Below are 15,701 nucleotides of genomic sequence, written 5' to 3'. Positions count from 1 at the left end.
TTTATATAGTCTCCTGGTTCACTAGGGGGACTAGAGGTATTGCTCTACATACCATGAGTATGACTCAAAACACTGTATCAAAGTGCACAGCGAATTGTGAGAACCATGAGAACTGTGAGACCACAAAGCTAGATTGTTATTTGTGAATGAAATAGGCACACCACAAATAATGACATAGGAGTTGAGTCAGGCTACTCACTTGCCAAATGTAATCATGTGGTACTTGACAGGTTTGAGTCAGATAGACATGGACATAAAATCTACCTATCCTATAAGCTATTGCGATATTTTAGTGCATATATAAGATTCTGCTCATGAAAAGTGGTACAAATTAGTGATGGAAAGTGCTATTTAATACACAAGTTACGACATTCATGCAATGTGCCTTAGAGATCATCTTGTCTCTGGACCTGAGCAAGACACACAATGGGCCTGAGCTACATAAAGGTAAGAATACATTTGGTGGGCAGATGGGCGTTGTTGCATGCAGACACTTTTAACCTCTATGTTTTTTTTAAATCCTGCCCACGCCTTGCATACAGATTGTGTTAATTTCAGCCATTAGTGTTTTTACTTGAAATATGCTGCAAGATCCACAATTTCAGATAGGCCTACATGATTTAAAAGCTGTTACCATCATGATGTGCAACTGTTTCTCCCTGCATCACTGTCACAGTTTTAACACTGCACACTAAACATTCTAAACAAACCACAACTTACCGTGTATCCTCTCCGCTGCCCGTGTCTTCTTCATATCTTGAACTGCATTATGTAGGAAATTTAGATTCCCTCCCATCCAGTCTGTCAGTTAAGATATATGCATAGTTCCCGGGTTGTGATCCAGGGCCTATCTGAATGGCCACAACCTGGGTATAACTGGTGACTGACTGGCTTGGTCTGAATTTACCAAACATGAGTTAAACCTTGATCAAATAAGCCTGGTCTGACCCTGGTCGTTGTCCATCAATTTGTATGATTGGGTTTGTATAGTTATTCAAGCAAGTCATTTTCTTTCAAGTAATGTGCAGCAAAATGTAAAGGAATTGTCTGCCTCTTCTCTGTTATATTAAATCATTGACCTGTTTGTAAAATATGTTTTACTCCATTGATGACATGGTGAAGTGTTAAGTAAGTACAGTAATGTATTTATTATGCATGTGTGTTAGAAAGACTGTGGTTTTGAATGTTTGAATGTGTCTGCTGAAGATAGAAAAATGTGGATGATGAACATGCGCTACATGTATGTAGATGGGTGCATGTTTGTGTGCAAATTTGTGGTTTGTTTGTGAGGATGTGTGTGTGTGTTTGTGTGTGTGTGGAAAGAGAGGGTTATTCTCATATTGAAGTAAATAAATGTGTAGGCAGTGTAATCTCTATCTGGCAGGCAGGACTCCCTGTGTGGAATCCAGTATATTGTTCCTGCAGCGAGGCTGATAAAGCCTCATTAGCATACAGAATCACTTGGCAGCGTGAGCCACACTGCCTCCCATCTGCAGAAGCCTGATAAATCCACCATCCCCTCCTCCTCTCCCTCCTTTCTTCTCCCTCCCTCTGTCGCTCACTCTCTCACTCAGACCTTTCCTACTCTTCTACAACTGCTCGACTTCACTGCTTATATTGATTCTGTGCAGTATGTCTTCTGCTTTTTCTGCTATTTTGTTTTGAATGGTTTCTAATTCTCCCCATCAATATCACTAAAATATTTATTTTTTTGTTGTTCAGTTGGAAAAACACATAATCACCATTATTGTCACACATTATGTGTGAGGGTTTCCACAATATTTGGGATGCCTGGAGCATAGCGTCTGTACAATGGCAGGATATCCTGCTGTGTGCTGACCTTTACAGGAAGTTGTCACTTGCTAAAAGGAAGTGAGAATTCTGCTTATGGATTCCACAGCAGAGGTATGTGAGCTGTCCCCAGGTACATCTGTCTCTTGATAATTGGGGAATAACACATTGTCGAGCAATTTAACCCAACCTAATGTAAAAACACATTCATTTTGACAGTGAAAATCATATAAAATCTATGGACTGAGTTCACTGACAACATAAACATACTTTATTATTTTTATTTTATATAAAGATATTTCCTAATAATATTGCATAACAACATGTTCATAGATATTTATCAAAGAACAAACAGGGTTGTTTATTTATATATTTATTACAAAACTGAGAGAACCTCCGGTGTAAAACATAAAAGTATGCTGCTGTGTACCTAGAGTAAACTGACTACAAAGAGGCCTAATGGAATACCACAATCATCAGAAGAAAATATTTAGGAATGTGTAAATAGGAGGAATGTACCATCTAATATATGTACGCTAATATGAAAATAAAAAACAAATCAACATTTGACCTCTTCAGTGTACCTTACAGGTCATTAGAAAGCATTCTTGCTCTTTTAATATCAAATTATTTATAGATTTTTGTAACATTATAATTATACAGTAATAGTCAAGAATCTTGAAAAAAAAAACTGTGATGGTGAGTGGTACAGAAAGGTTACCTATACTGCAGATGGAACTGAAAGAAAATGGAGATATCTTGACTATAGTGATACCTATTACTGTATCTATAACTATTTACACTTTCTGTGTGTCCCATTTTTTCTTTTCCAAATTTCCCTCTGGGTTTATTTACAGTCCACTGAAATTAATACATTGAAAAAATTATTTACATGTAATATTGATTAAGGAAGCACCCACATAATTTGTACTATATGCCTGGACAAAAAACATATGAGCATATGGCTACACAAGAGTCACTAAAACATGGAACAGACTTACTTTTAAACATCATACTGTACATTCTCACTACGCAGTAAGTACTTCAGTGTTATGAATCCTGCACGAAGCCACAACCGGGGTCGTATTCTTTTTACAGTGACGTATACTGATAATCTACAGACCGCATGTAATGATGTGTTTTGATGCAATTTGCATGCTTTTGTACCTTTCTGGTGTTAAAAATAAAATGGCGGTACCTATTTAATCAGGACTCCCACACACATTTCAAAGCTGTATAATGAATCAAAGATGGGTGATTATGGTAAACGGGGCTCATGTGATTAGAGATGCTCACAGTGCAATGACAAAAGCAATGCATGTGCCAAACTGTGTTTGAATGCACTGTGAAGGCATGACTATTGTCAGACACGACAGACATGGCTCTTCCCTTCTAGGGGCACCACTTAGGCAGACGTCTGTTCCTGGATTGCTCACACTCACCTGAAATGAGACCTGCAAATTACCTCACCAAACATGTTGTGTGGTAATTTGTCAATGAAAAAAAAATCAGAAAAATCTGCCAAAATGAGCTACAGGTAGAGAGATAAACAAGAGTATGCCTACACTGGCAGTCTGGACATTTCTGAATAATAATATGGTTTCCAGGCTGGCAGTAAGCCTGTTATAAAGATGCTATTATTTCCTCATTAGATCCATAATTGACTTTATATTTAGATTCATTTCCAAATATCCTTTGTGCAGAGAATAAATATTTGTTTGGATAGTCTGAGTATGTGAATTAGAGGATTATATTTTTGTGCTACATGATCAGGGTTGGGGAGTAACTAGTTACATGTGATGGAGTTACGTCATTAAATTAGAAAATAAATGTAATTGTATTCTGTTACAGTTACTGAGAAAAAATATCTAATTACATTACTGTTACTAATCAAAATGTTGTTGATTACAAAGGGATTACATCTGAATATATTCTTTTCGGTAAAAAGCTTATATGTAGAATCTGTTGCTTTGCATCTTTTCACTGTTTAGACAGGCTCCATTCATTTGGCAGTATGCGCTAACATTTTGAGTGTTGTTTTTGATTGGTTCTCTTGTTTGAATTTGCACAGCCTCTCGTCTGCCAATCAAAAAGTAATCGAAAGGCAATCAAATATAATATGTCACATTACTTTGATGAAGTAACTAAAATTGTTTACCTTACTTATTACAGGGTAATTAGTAATCTATAACCTAATACATTTCAAAAGTAACCTTCCCAACCCTGTGCATAGCATAGCGAAGTGTGTGAATGTGAAATACAACGAAAAACTCTACAGTGTTGATGCCTATTCCACTTTGATTCATAAACTGTGACCCTAGTGTATCAACAGATAACATTAGTTGGGAAGGGCATAAAAACATAATTGAATAGTCTAAAGAGACTAGTATTTTAGAGACTAAAGAGACTAGTAGATTGACTATTGTGGTGTTGACTTATTCTGTATAATGATGTTAAAAGTATTTTACTACATTAAAACTATTCACTATTCCAGTGTGTATATGTTATTCAAGTTTGTTTGCATTCAGCTTCAACTGGATCCGAAGATATGTCCTTGTGTCAGTCGCCAGATTTTCACCATCAAATTAGTAGCTTATGGTTGAATCTGCTGCATTGCTAAACACAAAAGCTTGGTACCATGCCAACTAGTTATTGTTTATTTACTGAAAATATAGTAAGCTAACTACCAGATCAAGATAATGCAAAATTCTGATTGGCATAGACTAACTGGAAATATTCTGACATAAAACTATTTAAGAATTTAAATGTTATAGGAATCATGGAGAGTCATCTAAAGAAAACTCGTTTCATTTTTGGTACTAAGGGCTGACTAGGTTTCTTCATTAAGGATGGCTTTCCTCCTCCTAGAACCTCCTAACAACTTGGCACAAGCAACACGCATCTTTGCTGTTACCTTACCTCTACGTAGCTATACATAAATCCTTCCCATCCACACTGACACCACAGTTATTGTGCTGTAATTGTGATACACATCTGACCTTGCGATACTAGAAATAATCTTGTTGCATAATTTACTGTTTAAGTTACTGAGTAAAAGTAAACTTTTCTTTCTCTATGACCCTTCTTTGGAAGAGCTCAGACACTCAAATGTTAGGAATCTGTTCACAGGAAGAACATCTTCCAAGTTGTGAACCTGGTCTGGCCTTGTGGAAATTATCCTATGGTATCAACTGGGCAACAGTTGGTAGAGCTGTGATGGCTAAGGCTGAGATGATGGAGAAGGCTGAATGTACAGCTATCATGGCAATGCAAATGCCAAGCATCAGGATTGACTTGTATGGTCTTAGTATCCCTACAGTAGGAATAGGCTTTGTTGACTTAGTCAGATATTTAAAGATGAATACTGGATGACCTCAGATGGGAAAATGAACTTCAGGGTTTTAAGGAAGACTGTTAGACTGACTTGGTAAGTGAATACTGTAATCCCTATGCTCATTCTTTTACATATCAGTTGGTATCCAGTATATATGTCTCCAGCTATTCTAACAGTCGCCGCCATCATCGTTGGCTCTGGCCGTCGTGTGTCCGTGCGGAGCGAGGGTTCTGCCCTCCTCTGCTCAGCAATGCTGGTTCGGCAGGAGGCGAGTCCTGCTCTTCCCCATAACCCTCCGAGCTGCCGTCTCCGTCCAGCAGGCTGCCACAGCTAGAGGTGGGAGACAGTGCCTCCTGCAGCAGCAGCTCCTCTCTAGCCAGCCCGCTGCCACCTCCATCTCCCCCGCAATTTGCCACCACCACCCCGACTCCCCGACCCTGCCCCACGCCCGAAATCTCCTGGGCGTCTCCTTCGCCGCCTGCAGTCATCACAATCCCCTCACCGCCGCCGTCCTGGTCACCGAGGAGCTTGGTGAGGAAGTTGATGTACTTCATGGCCAGGCGCAGGATCTCGTTCTTGCTCAACTTCTTGTCCGGCGGGTGGGTCGGGAGGAGCTTGCGGAGTTCGGCGAACGCCCCGTTCACGTTCTGCTGGCGCCAGCGTTCGCGGCTGTTGGTGAAGATGCGCCGCACGATCTTTGGCTCGCCAGCTGGGACGGGATGGAAAGATGAGAATGGAGGTTAAAATCAGGAGAGAGTTAGAGAAGAGCAGAGGGCCCTCATCTGGATGATGTTGAAGGGTTTGGAACTCGTTGATTAAACATCTGTTAGGGGGATATGGCCGATTTGGCCGCGGCTGAATTAGACAAAGACAGATGAGACGTAATTAAAGGAGAGAAATGCAAAGATTTTGTAGACAGAAAGACACCTAACAAAGAGCAAAGTGGATCACAGAAGAAATAGTGGATGGTGTTTTAAGCTCAATCACAAGACAAAGGAAAATGTAGGCTGATTTTCTGAAACTGGAAGATAGGAAAACTGAAAGGCATGAAGATCACTCTCAACTATTTTAGGTGTAACACTAAATACTATATTATTCAAGAAAGGATATGAATCATGATTATTGGTATGATAGTGTGTAAACAGTAGAGCTGTTATAAAGCATAATGATGACGTGAAGATGGTGAGTGGAAATGTGTACATTGAGTCATGCTGCTTTGTGAGACAATGACATAATCAGTTGTTATAGAACAGTAATCAGTGGTGTTTAATGATAGAGAATATGTTGTTATGTGTTGTTGAGTTCACCATGTCAATGGAAAATATGTATTTCACCTCTCCATAAAAATAAACGAATCATATTCAGATATTGGCTATCTTAATCCTTGTAGAACTAATTGTATGCTTTATATTGACTGCGGCAGATTTGCTTTTGAACAGCAGCCAGCTACCCCTCCTATAGACATAACTAATACAATCATTTACCACCACTGTTGATTAAGAGGCAGCTACATTAAGTATATGTATATGCTGGATGCTAATCACTTATAGTAGTTATAGTACATACTTGACTTGGAAAATTACCGTTTATGACATATAAACCTATATGACACCTGCGGTTCATCTGATTTAAATGTAAACAAGTAAATAAATCATACTGTTGTGTTGAATGTCAGTGGTGAACAAATGGACTGGATGAACTGAGGAAAAATGCACTGGAGGGTGGCTTTAAGATGGTGGCGGAGGATTTTGGCAATGAATAACAACACAGCAGAGTTGCATCTTACCATACTTATAAAGATCTAAAAATCACCTACCCTCGTCGAGTTCAACCTCATAAGGCATGGGTCTGCGCTTTACCCTGCTACCAGGGTACATTCCATACTGCTCCAACTCACCGCCAAAGGCACTGACAGAAATGGGAAAATGACTGAGTTTTGCATACTAGAACACACATTTGTGCATGCAGACAGACAAACTCGCCACAGACACCCAAGCCATAAGCCACATGTTTGCATTGACATGTATACTCACTTACACACACAATACACAATCGCAGTATCCTGAAAAAAAGATTTAATACATTCAAGAATAACTAAATAACACTAAACTCTGGATATACAGACACACATACATGCTCCTCATATGCCCTGAATCACATATAAAAGCAAGTAAACGCGCACGCGCGTGCACACACACACACACACACTCACACACACACACACACACAAACACACACAAACACACACACATTTTACTATAGCCTACAGTAGCCTAAATGTTATGAAAGCATCATGTTTCTTCCTTGGAACATATGCTATAGCCTACCTGTCTGTATATCATGAATGCTAATATCCTATTTTAAGTAGGCGGGTGATGGATAATTTCTTATGAAGCACTGTTTGCACTGTTGACACATTCTGACTGACGAAACCCAGACAAAACATGCCATATATGAGAAGGAAGGACATTAACTCACCTGTTAATTGTGGCGAGCGACTGCGTAACGTTATTGTAGAGCATCGCTCTTGCCGGGAGAGGAAAGGCGGTAGGGCTCAGCTGAACCATTCGAGTGTCGTTTGGCGCGTCTCGGTGCGGCAGGGGCAAAGAAATAGGTGGCCTGCACAGTTCCGTTGTCTGCACCTTATGCTGATCTGTCCAGTGGTTTCTTCCTTTTATATCATCCCTCCTGGTGAGTTCAATCACTGGTACTTCCTTTTTTAGATGGTGGGCGTAAGCTGTTCCCTTGGCATCGCCGTTGCGGATGCCAGTCCCGGTAGGCGGTTTATCAGACTCCTCTTGTCTCCTGGATATGTCATTTGAACTTGGTTCGTCTTGGTTTACATCCTCAGCCCCCCTGACGACTGAATCCTGCGTCAATGAACCACTGGCCTCCACACTAGGACTTTCCTTACAAGTCCCCGCTTCCGATTTTTCTTTCATTTTGTCAAGATGTGGCTCAACTAAAAGGACAAGATATGTGTAATCGCTGTCAAGCTTGTCTCCATATGCACAGAACTGGGCACCACCACTCTGAAGAATGAGGAGAGGAAATCTTCTGTTAGGCTACACGTGCTAAATTATTTGAAATTAAGCAAACATGTCGCACGCAGGAGAAAGAATAAGCGTATTTGGGCACTAGAGATTGTTACAATGTTTCACTATAACCCTGTTGTTTTTTGTCTGTTTGCTTTTTTTTAGGATATATGCAAATTGTGCGGCACCGCGGCCGTATACCATAATCAGGTATACAAAATTTCAGGTAAAATACAAAAAGTGACAGACTACTTAGCCTACAAGTCAACCAATTATACCCGTAATTCAGCTTTATTAGGCTTACACTGTAACGAGTTATAATAGTTTGATACCTATTAATTAAAAAAAATGGTTTTTGCACCAGTTTAGGTAAAACCACATGAAAATCAAATATTTTTTTATGTTCTGTCAGTTATCTTGCGTCTCCCTCTTTAGCATGCTTCCCAGAGGGTTATCGGGTTATAGGTCCTTATCTGTCTTAAGCTCTGTTACAGATTAACTGCCAACACAAAACCGTTATGATGGCTGATTGTTCTGTGTCATTAAGCTTTTTGGTCTGAATTCTGAATTCTTACAGTCATCCACAGGGGGACAGACAGAATTCCTCACATAGCTAGTAGCCTATATAGCAGTATCTATAACTGAGTGAAACGATGCAGAATTGCTGATCATTAAGGGTTTTTACGGAATGGCAGTTCACATTATGGCTGCGTTTTGTTAATTTTACCTATTATTTTGTAGGCATTTGATGATTTCTTGCCCATGCCCGTAGAATGTAAAACAGAAAGTTGGATGAATTTCTTTTTAGTTAGTGTTAATGTGAAGTTTTGTTTGGACAATGCACAATTTGTGTCGCCTATAAACACTTGCTGTAATCGTACTGCCGTAATAAAACTTTGTTAACCCTATTTCACATGTGCTATCAAGGTGTTTTGTCCTTATACATTATTTCCTTTTTGTTGCGAAAACGAACGAACGATTTGCTGGGGTGCCATTCGGTGTTGGTCAAGAGAAAACAAATATTTCGATTATAGCTGTGTTTACCAAAAAGATTTGTATGACTATAATATAACAAATCCCTTAAACCCACAACATCGAAAGTGAACAGAGAAATAATAGGCCTTATTGTTCAAATCATAGCTTACACATAGGCCTGTTTTTTCAAAGGACATAAACAGCTATTGATAACACATTCGCAAGATTATAGACAAATTTAAGACCAAAATAGTTGATACTGTGCGTGTTAAAAGTAATTAGAATTAAACATTTGAACTTACAAATGCCGACGCGATATTTCTTCTAATGTGCAAGAAGCCATTTTGTTTGGGGGTCATCCATGTCTAAGATTTTTTGGAGCTAGTGAACTAGGCTACTGACTGGAACTGGAAGTGAGGTCTGTGCAATTCCTCATCGAGTCCAGCCCGCTGCGCGGCATAGGGAGCGGAACAAGGGCGCAATATGGCAAGGCAAGATAAGCGAACATGCCGTGGCCATTTCATACTCGACAAGCGTCTAAGCCCCTATACGAGAAATCATTCATTGTTATTGTTCCCATTTTACAACGAGCTGTCAGAAATAGTGAACTGAACGTTATGGTTTGCATTTATTAAAAAAAATACAATTCCTCCACATAAAAATCCTGTTTAAAAATTAACCTCAAAGCAAATAAAATGTAACATGATCAAAGGTATCGAATAGCTTTAAGTCTCGGTATGGGCAAGAATGCAGACACATTTTGTTATATAGAAAAAAATTCTCGTGTCTCAATATTCTTCATTCAGCGGAGACACCTAGGCGGTACAGTAACGCCTCATAAACTCCTTAGATGCGCGTCTGGTGTGCGTATGATGACTTTAATTTTCAAATACATTATAATAATGCATGGGTTTAAGAAATCAATACACGACATCTACAGTTTAGGATTGTGTCAGGACACAGTATTAAAATGAGTAGCCTAATCTCTTTTTACTGATATAATAATAGTAAAGTCACACAGCAGAAACTGTTGGGGGAAAAAATGGAACAAGCTGCAAACAGCAGCGTAACAGCTTATGGTTCAGTGTTTACGAGCTAGTCAAATTGTGTCGTTCTCAGAGGCATCAGAGGGATAAACCCATGGGACCACACTTGCTGGGGAGATAACGCTCCATCAAAACGGGCAGATATCAACAATGGCAAATCACCATGGTGGTATATTGCGTGAGGTGCCATAGCATAGGCCTATTCAGGAGAAGGCACACTGCTGAAGCATCATCCTATTGTTTATCTTTCTTCTCCACATAAGTGGCAGAATTGATAAGACATCTACCCTTTGTCGGCAATTCTTGATGAATGCTCAGATGCCGAAATATACTGTTTAAGCCCCGATGTGTTAGACGAATGACCATTTGTAATATCCACACGAAAATGATACCAACAGTGGCCAATACAAAAAAAATAACTGTAATTCATATCTATTTTCTCTCCTTTGTAAAAAGTGTTATAAAACGCAGAATTTTGTCCTAATTGTCCTATCACAAATGAAAAATCAGGTCATAGACACCAGGACTATTTTTCACTGGACATTCCCTGAATGAGAAATATGTTTGTTTTTTTAATCAGTAGGTTTAGTTTAAAATGTTGAACATATTTATTCATTTTTATCCAATCATGCAGTCATTTGCACAGCCACTTGAAAAGGTTGTGCCACAATGTAATGTAGGGTATGCTTCATCTTGTGAAAAGAGAGAGAATGCAACCCAATAAGATAATTGTAGCAGGTGTGTATTTTAGGTAGGCTGACAAACAAATCCGCCCTATTCTCGGACAGCAGAATAAACGTCTACGACTTGGAGCAAAAAATAGAATTTATTGATTATGCCAGATATGTGCAAGCATACAACAGCACAGCTTTTGACAGTTGTCCATAATCATTTACCCATTCTCATCCTCATCTCTCCCCTGCAGCCTCACGGTAGCACCCCCAGCCCCTGAGCAGCGGTGGAGGCACCCCTCAGCTCTGGATCCAGCGGTGAGGGATGATCCGGATGGATGCCGTGCTGTCGCGGGTCATGAGGCGGGTCACGTGGTCCAGAGACAGGCCAGACACTATCTCCCCATTCACCTCTAGAATCTCGTCCCCAACCCCCAGAAGCCCAGTGTAGATGCTGTCCGCCGAGGTGTCTCCCACCTGGTCAACAAACACACCTAAGAAGAAAAACAGAGACATCTTGAGTTATTCATTTGGGATGCCCTGCTTTTAGGTCTTTTTGGGGAAACCTGGCTGGCCTACCCAGTCTGGCCATGTTGAATGGTGGCTTTTTCTTACGTGTGGGCTAATAACATCAGCTTATATTAATGTCAAGTTGAATTTTGCCAGGCAATACACTTTCAAACCCGCATATTAAATATATGTAAACACCATAATGCACTGTAGACCAATGATATCTAAGGCAACAGAAGTTATGTTCTTTCCAATAAAAATATAAACAGTGGATAGTCAGACACTAAGCTTTTAAATATTCTGTTGTTCAGATAGAACCCCTATTACATATTTTAGCAAAGATATTCCAGGTGTTAAACAAAGGTCTCAGCAAAGACCTTTATTCCATCTTCTGGTTAGATTAGCACTGGAGCTTCAGTATGCCACCAAGGTGAGCTGTTTGGAACATTACCTGAGCCTGGGCGACCTTTACCCCTGGAGATTACAAATCCAAAGGGCCCATTAGCCGGCCGACTCAACTCTATCAGCAGGGTTCCGTCAGGGTAAGCCTGAACCAGACGTCCCTGGGGCCCACGAGGGACCTCCGGATCTCCGAGGCATGGATCTTGGTCAAATTCCCTAAGGGAAAAAAGACAGATGAAATGTGGATAAAAATCAGCCTCTGATGTGTATTTAAAAATAAGAATTCCGAAAATACACACACACACACACACACACTAATAAACATACACACACGCACACACACACATTCACAGAGACGTGTTTTTGAAAGCTATACCTTTGAGCCAGATTATAGGGCACTGGTCCCAATATTGTTGAACGCTCTTTTGGTCTCTTTGGGGATTGGAGACTCTGCACAGAGGAGACTTTTCTCAATTGGGCCAGAGGAGACTCCTGGTGGTGAAAAGTGAAATTACAACTAAGTCAATCATGAACACTGTTGTCAATATCCACCTAGTGGTTGTATTGTAGCACCTATTACTTCAAGAGTAAACAAGAACATCATCAAAGCAATCGATATATTTGAGTTGGAAAACACTGCTATGGTCTTAAATGATCTGCAGCACCTTAACGATTTGAGCATTCTTAGATATTTCAGTATTGCATTTCTGTTCAACATAATTTATTTGATGCTCTAGCCATGTGAATGGTTTAAGCATTTAAGGTGTGTAGATGCACACGTCAGTTATTAGACACACAGCTTTGTGTGTGTGAGCCTCACCGTGTACAGGGACTGCAAGGAAGGGGTCCTCTGCAGTCGAGTCCTGGTGCGGTGTATGGGGGAGGCCGAGGCGGAGGCTGAGACAGAGGGAGGGCCTATGTGCCGGGCCGAGGGTGAGCACAGGTGGTCCATGCTGCTGGAGCGGTTCCCCTTCACCAACTTGCCCACGCTGTTGAGCCCCATAGCAGAGAAGAAGCGGCGCAAAGAGAGCTTGGATTTGCCCTCCTGTTCATTCATGGCCCCCCTGAGTGTGATTACACCAAGGATCCAGTGTGCCCATGGAGACAAATAGAAACCATTATTACACCAAGGATCCAGTGTGCCCATGGAGACAAATAGAAACCATTATTACACCAAGGATCCAGTGTGCCCATGGAGACAAATAGAAACCATTATTACACCAAGGATCCAGTGTGCCCATGGAGACAAATAGAAACCATTATTACACCAAGGATCCAGTGTGCCCATGGAAACCATTATTACACCAAGGATCCAGTGTGCCCATGGAAACCATTATTACACCAAGGATCCAGTGTGCCCATGGAGACAAATAGAAACCATTATTACACCAAGGATCCAGTGTGTCCATGGAGACAAATAGAAACCATTATTACACCAAGGATCCAGTGTGCCCATGGAAACCATTATTACACCAAGGATCCAGTGTGCCCATGGAGACAAATAGAAACCATTATTACACCAAGGATCCAGTGTGCCCATGGAAACCATTATTACACCAAGGATCCAGTGTGCCCATGGAAACCATTATTACACCAAGGATACAGTGTGCCCATGGAAACAAATAGAAACCATTATTACACCAAGGATCCAGTGTGCCCATGGAAACAAATAGAAACCACCACAATTAATTGAATGAGGGGACAAGGGCTGAAATTACAATTTTCTTTTAAAAAGTAGCTTATCAAAGAGTGTAATGATAGTGAATATGATTATAAAAGGAGCGCACAATTAACTAAAAAAAAAAAAAAAAACTGGAACTAAAGAAATCAGTGTACAGAAAGAGATATAGGATCTTTTTAGCACTGCTGTGAGTAATGAGGACATGAGTGACTTAAGAGGGTCTTAACAGATGAGACCCACCGAGCCCCCTCTGGCATGTCCTCCCACATGACCTCGGCCTTGCGGTGCTCTGCCCGGAGAAGCTCTGCCCTCAGGTTCTCAGCTTTGGACCCTCCCCCGCAGCGCAGAGCGGGCCGACACTCCAGAGGGACGACTGGACCACAGGCACCCGTGGGATCCTCTCCGCACAAATGAGCTGTTAATAAAAAAACAACGGTGAGCTGCCTTTTTTTCAAATTCTCCTTTGCGTCATCAGTGAAGCCCTGCAGGTTTAATGAGCCTCTCATCATTTGGGATGTGGTGAACGCAGGAAACCAGCATGTTGAATAGTTCACAATAACAACGTAGCATAAAAGGTAATCTAATAATGCACAACCACTTAAGAATCGGAAGGCTAGATTTGAGAACTACCGCTACGAGGTGGGAAAAGCTGGTAGGAAAAAGGCACCATTCAAGCTAAACAGCTGAGTTGATTCCCTCACTCACCTGTCATTTCCTCTGAGGAAGCATCCCATAATCCCTGAGATGGGAGGTCAGAGGTCACCTTGGCAGTGGTGTACCTGAGAGAAGACTTGATACAGGGGGTCAGGCCCGTGGAGGAGGTTCCTGCCGTCACAGTGAGCTGCTCGTCGGCCGAGAGCTCTATGTGGTGAGGTTTCCCTTCCTTCTCCTGGTCCAGATGGACAAGCCGATACTGGACCGAGGGCAGGAGCGTCAGCACACGCTGCCCACCGGGCTGGTTCTTGGAGGAAGATTTCAAGGCTGATTTGAGGGGTAACTGGGGAGAGGAGGTGTCCTTCAGAATACCAGAACTGCTAGCTGTAGCTGTCGTATGTACCAAAGTGGGCTGCAAGTCTATTGCAAGCGTCACACCTTGGGGAGGCATGGGTAACGTCTGGGCACACAGAAGGTTGCCTTCCTCCACGCCCACCCTCATTTTGGAGTAGGAGTTCCGTCTTTGCGACCAGATGTCCTGGCTCCGTGCGTAGGGGCCGAGGACGTGTCCTGCGTTATCGCGCCTCTCGCCCTTCAGACTCCTTCTCCTCAGCTTGCCAAAACCAGACACCTGCTCACCAGCACCACCTTCGCGGGCACTCCCCACACTCTCCGCCGAGACCTGCTCCTCAGACAGGTCTGTGTCTTCTGTGTCGTAATTCTGGGCCGGGTCCATCTGATCAGGGGAGACCCACTTGGGGACAAACCTCCCTCGACCATCAGCCGTGCTCAGCACAGGCTGACCATTCGCATCCTTTGCTATAATGATTCCCAGGAGAGACCCACAGGCCTCACATTTACCCACAACTTCCTCCTGAGGTATGATCACTTGGTTCACTGGACCTTCGTGATCTTTTCGGAAGGTTGCCGTGGAGATGCCTCGGCTCTGGTCTGGTTTAGCTGCCATGGCGGACTTGTCCGTCACCACAGGTCCTCGCTGCCGGACCCGTTCCAGGTACCGTCGTTCCGCCTCCCTCGCAGACTCATCCTCGAAGCGAACGCGTGTGGGAGACTGCCCGACCCGACGAGAATGTGCCCCGCGCTCACAGTCCCGGCCACGAACATCCACTAGCTTAATGGGTGCGATTGCTATTTCCTCCTGGGCTGCGAAAAGGACGGCTTTATGCAGTGGGGGAGGCCCAGTAGGTAGATCTCTACAAAGGAGACAGAGATTCTCATCTGTGTGTGTATGGGCTGTTGTTTAAATGTACGTGGTATCTAAAAATGCAAAATTATGGAGTGCTAGCAACTGGTATGTATACCGGCATAATAATGTATGTTCGTATAATATAAGTTGGCAAATGTTTATACATACTGTAGACTACATTCAACATGGTGATAATATATATATTGCTAAATTATATGTATAATGAGTATATTTGACCAACTTGAACTTTCAACAATAGTTCTGTGGAATGCTAAACTTCTTTTCAACCTATAGAGAAATGATACCTGCATATCTCCTCCTGGGCTGCCACAAAGACAGCCTTATGCAGTGGAGGGGACCCAATTGTTTGATCCCTACAGAACAGAAACATTCAA

At 41.8% G+C, this 15,701-nt stretch overlaps 2 protein-coding genes across 3 annotated transcripts; both read right to left on the bottom strand.

The window, feature by feature from the left end:
* Positions 1–2,148: 2,148 nt before the first annotated feature.
* LOC122130891 (T-cell acute lymphocytic leukemia protein 1 homolog) lies at positions 2,149–10,902 on the bottom strand. Of its 2 annotated transcripts, none has more exons than XM_042705732.1 (4): positions 9,438–10,902; positions 7,604–8,157; positions 6,942–7,033; positions 2,149–5,834 (listed from the first exon to the last, which is right to left on the bottom strand). In XM_042705732.1, the coding sequence occupies exons 1-4, from the start codon at positions 9,492–9,494 to the stop codon at positions 5,311–5,313; spliced, it is 1,227 nt and encodes a 408-aa protein (XP_042561666.1). In that variant the 5' UTR covers positions 9,495–10,902; the 3' UTR covers positions 2,149–5,310. The 2 variants fall into 2 exon arrangements, with proteins under 2 accessions (XP_042561666.1, XP_042561667.1); XM_042705733.1 differs by having other exon boundaries at positions 7,604–8,087.
* An 86-nt stretch (positions 10,903–10,988) lies between these two features.
* On the bottom strand, positions 10,989–15,695 carry LOC122130890. Its single transcript, XM_042705731.1, has 7 exons — positions 15,612–15,695; positions 14,151–15,313; positions 13,686–13,860; positions 12,585–12,828; positions 12,141–12,256; positions 11,814–11,980; positions 10,989–11,346 (listed from the first exon to the last, which is right to left on the bottom strand). The coding sequence occupies exons 2-7, from the start codon at positions 15,064–15,066 to the stop codon at positions 11,153–11,155; spliced, it is 1,812 nt and encodes a 603-aa protein (XP_042561665.1). The 5' UTR covers positions 15,067–15,313; positions 15,612–15,695; the 3' UTR covers positions 10,989–11,152.
* Positions 15,696–15,701: the final 6 nt, after the last annotated feature.

Source organism: Clupea harengus, unplaced genomic scaffold (genome assembly GCF_900700415.2).
Source record: "Clupea harengus unplaced genomic scaffold, Ch_v2.0.2, whole genome shotgun sequence".
Taxonomy (NCBI): Eukaryota; Metazoa; Chordata; class Actinopteri; order Clupeiformes; family Clupeidae; genus Clupea; species Clupea harengus.
The sequence above is the reverse complement of the archived record's forward strand: the minus strand, read 5'-3'. Positions and strand labels throughout refer to the sequence as shown.

Excerpts from the sequence above, each read along its gene's own strand:
- LOC122130891 (XM_042705732.1), bottom strand. The coding sequence starts at position 9,494 with ATGACCCCCAAACAAAATGGCTTCTTGCACATTAGAAGAAATATCGCG. Across the intron at positions 8,158-9,437 it reads GAAATATCGCGTCGGCATTT|AGTGGTGGTGCCCAGTTCTG; the intron begins GTAAGTTCAAAT and ends CTCATTCTTCAG. Across the intron at positions 5,835-6,941 it reads TGAGGTTGAACTCGACGAGG|CTGGCGAGCCAAAGATCGTG; the intron begins GTAGGTGATTTT and ends ATCCCGTCCCAG.
- LOC122130890 (XM_042705731.1), bottom strand. The coding sequence starts at position 15,066 with ATGGCAGCTAAACCAGACCAGAGCCGAGGCATCTCCACGGCAACCTTC. Across the intron at positions 12,257-12,584 it reads CCTTGCAGTCCCTGTACACG|GAGTCTCCTCTGGCCCAATT; the intron begins GTGAGGCTCACA and ends TTTCACCACCAG. Across the intron at positions 11,347-11,813 it reads TAAAGGTCGCCCAGGCTCAG|GTGTGTTTGTTGACCAGGTG; the intron begins GTAATGTTCCAA and ends TTTTCTTCTTAG.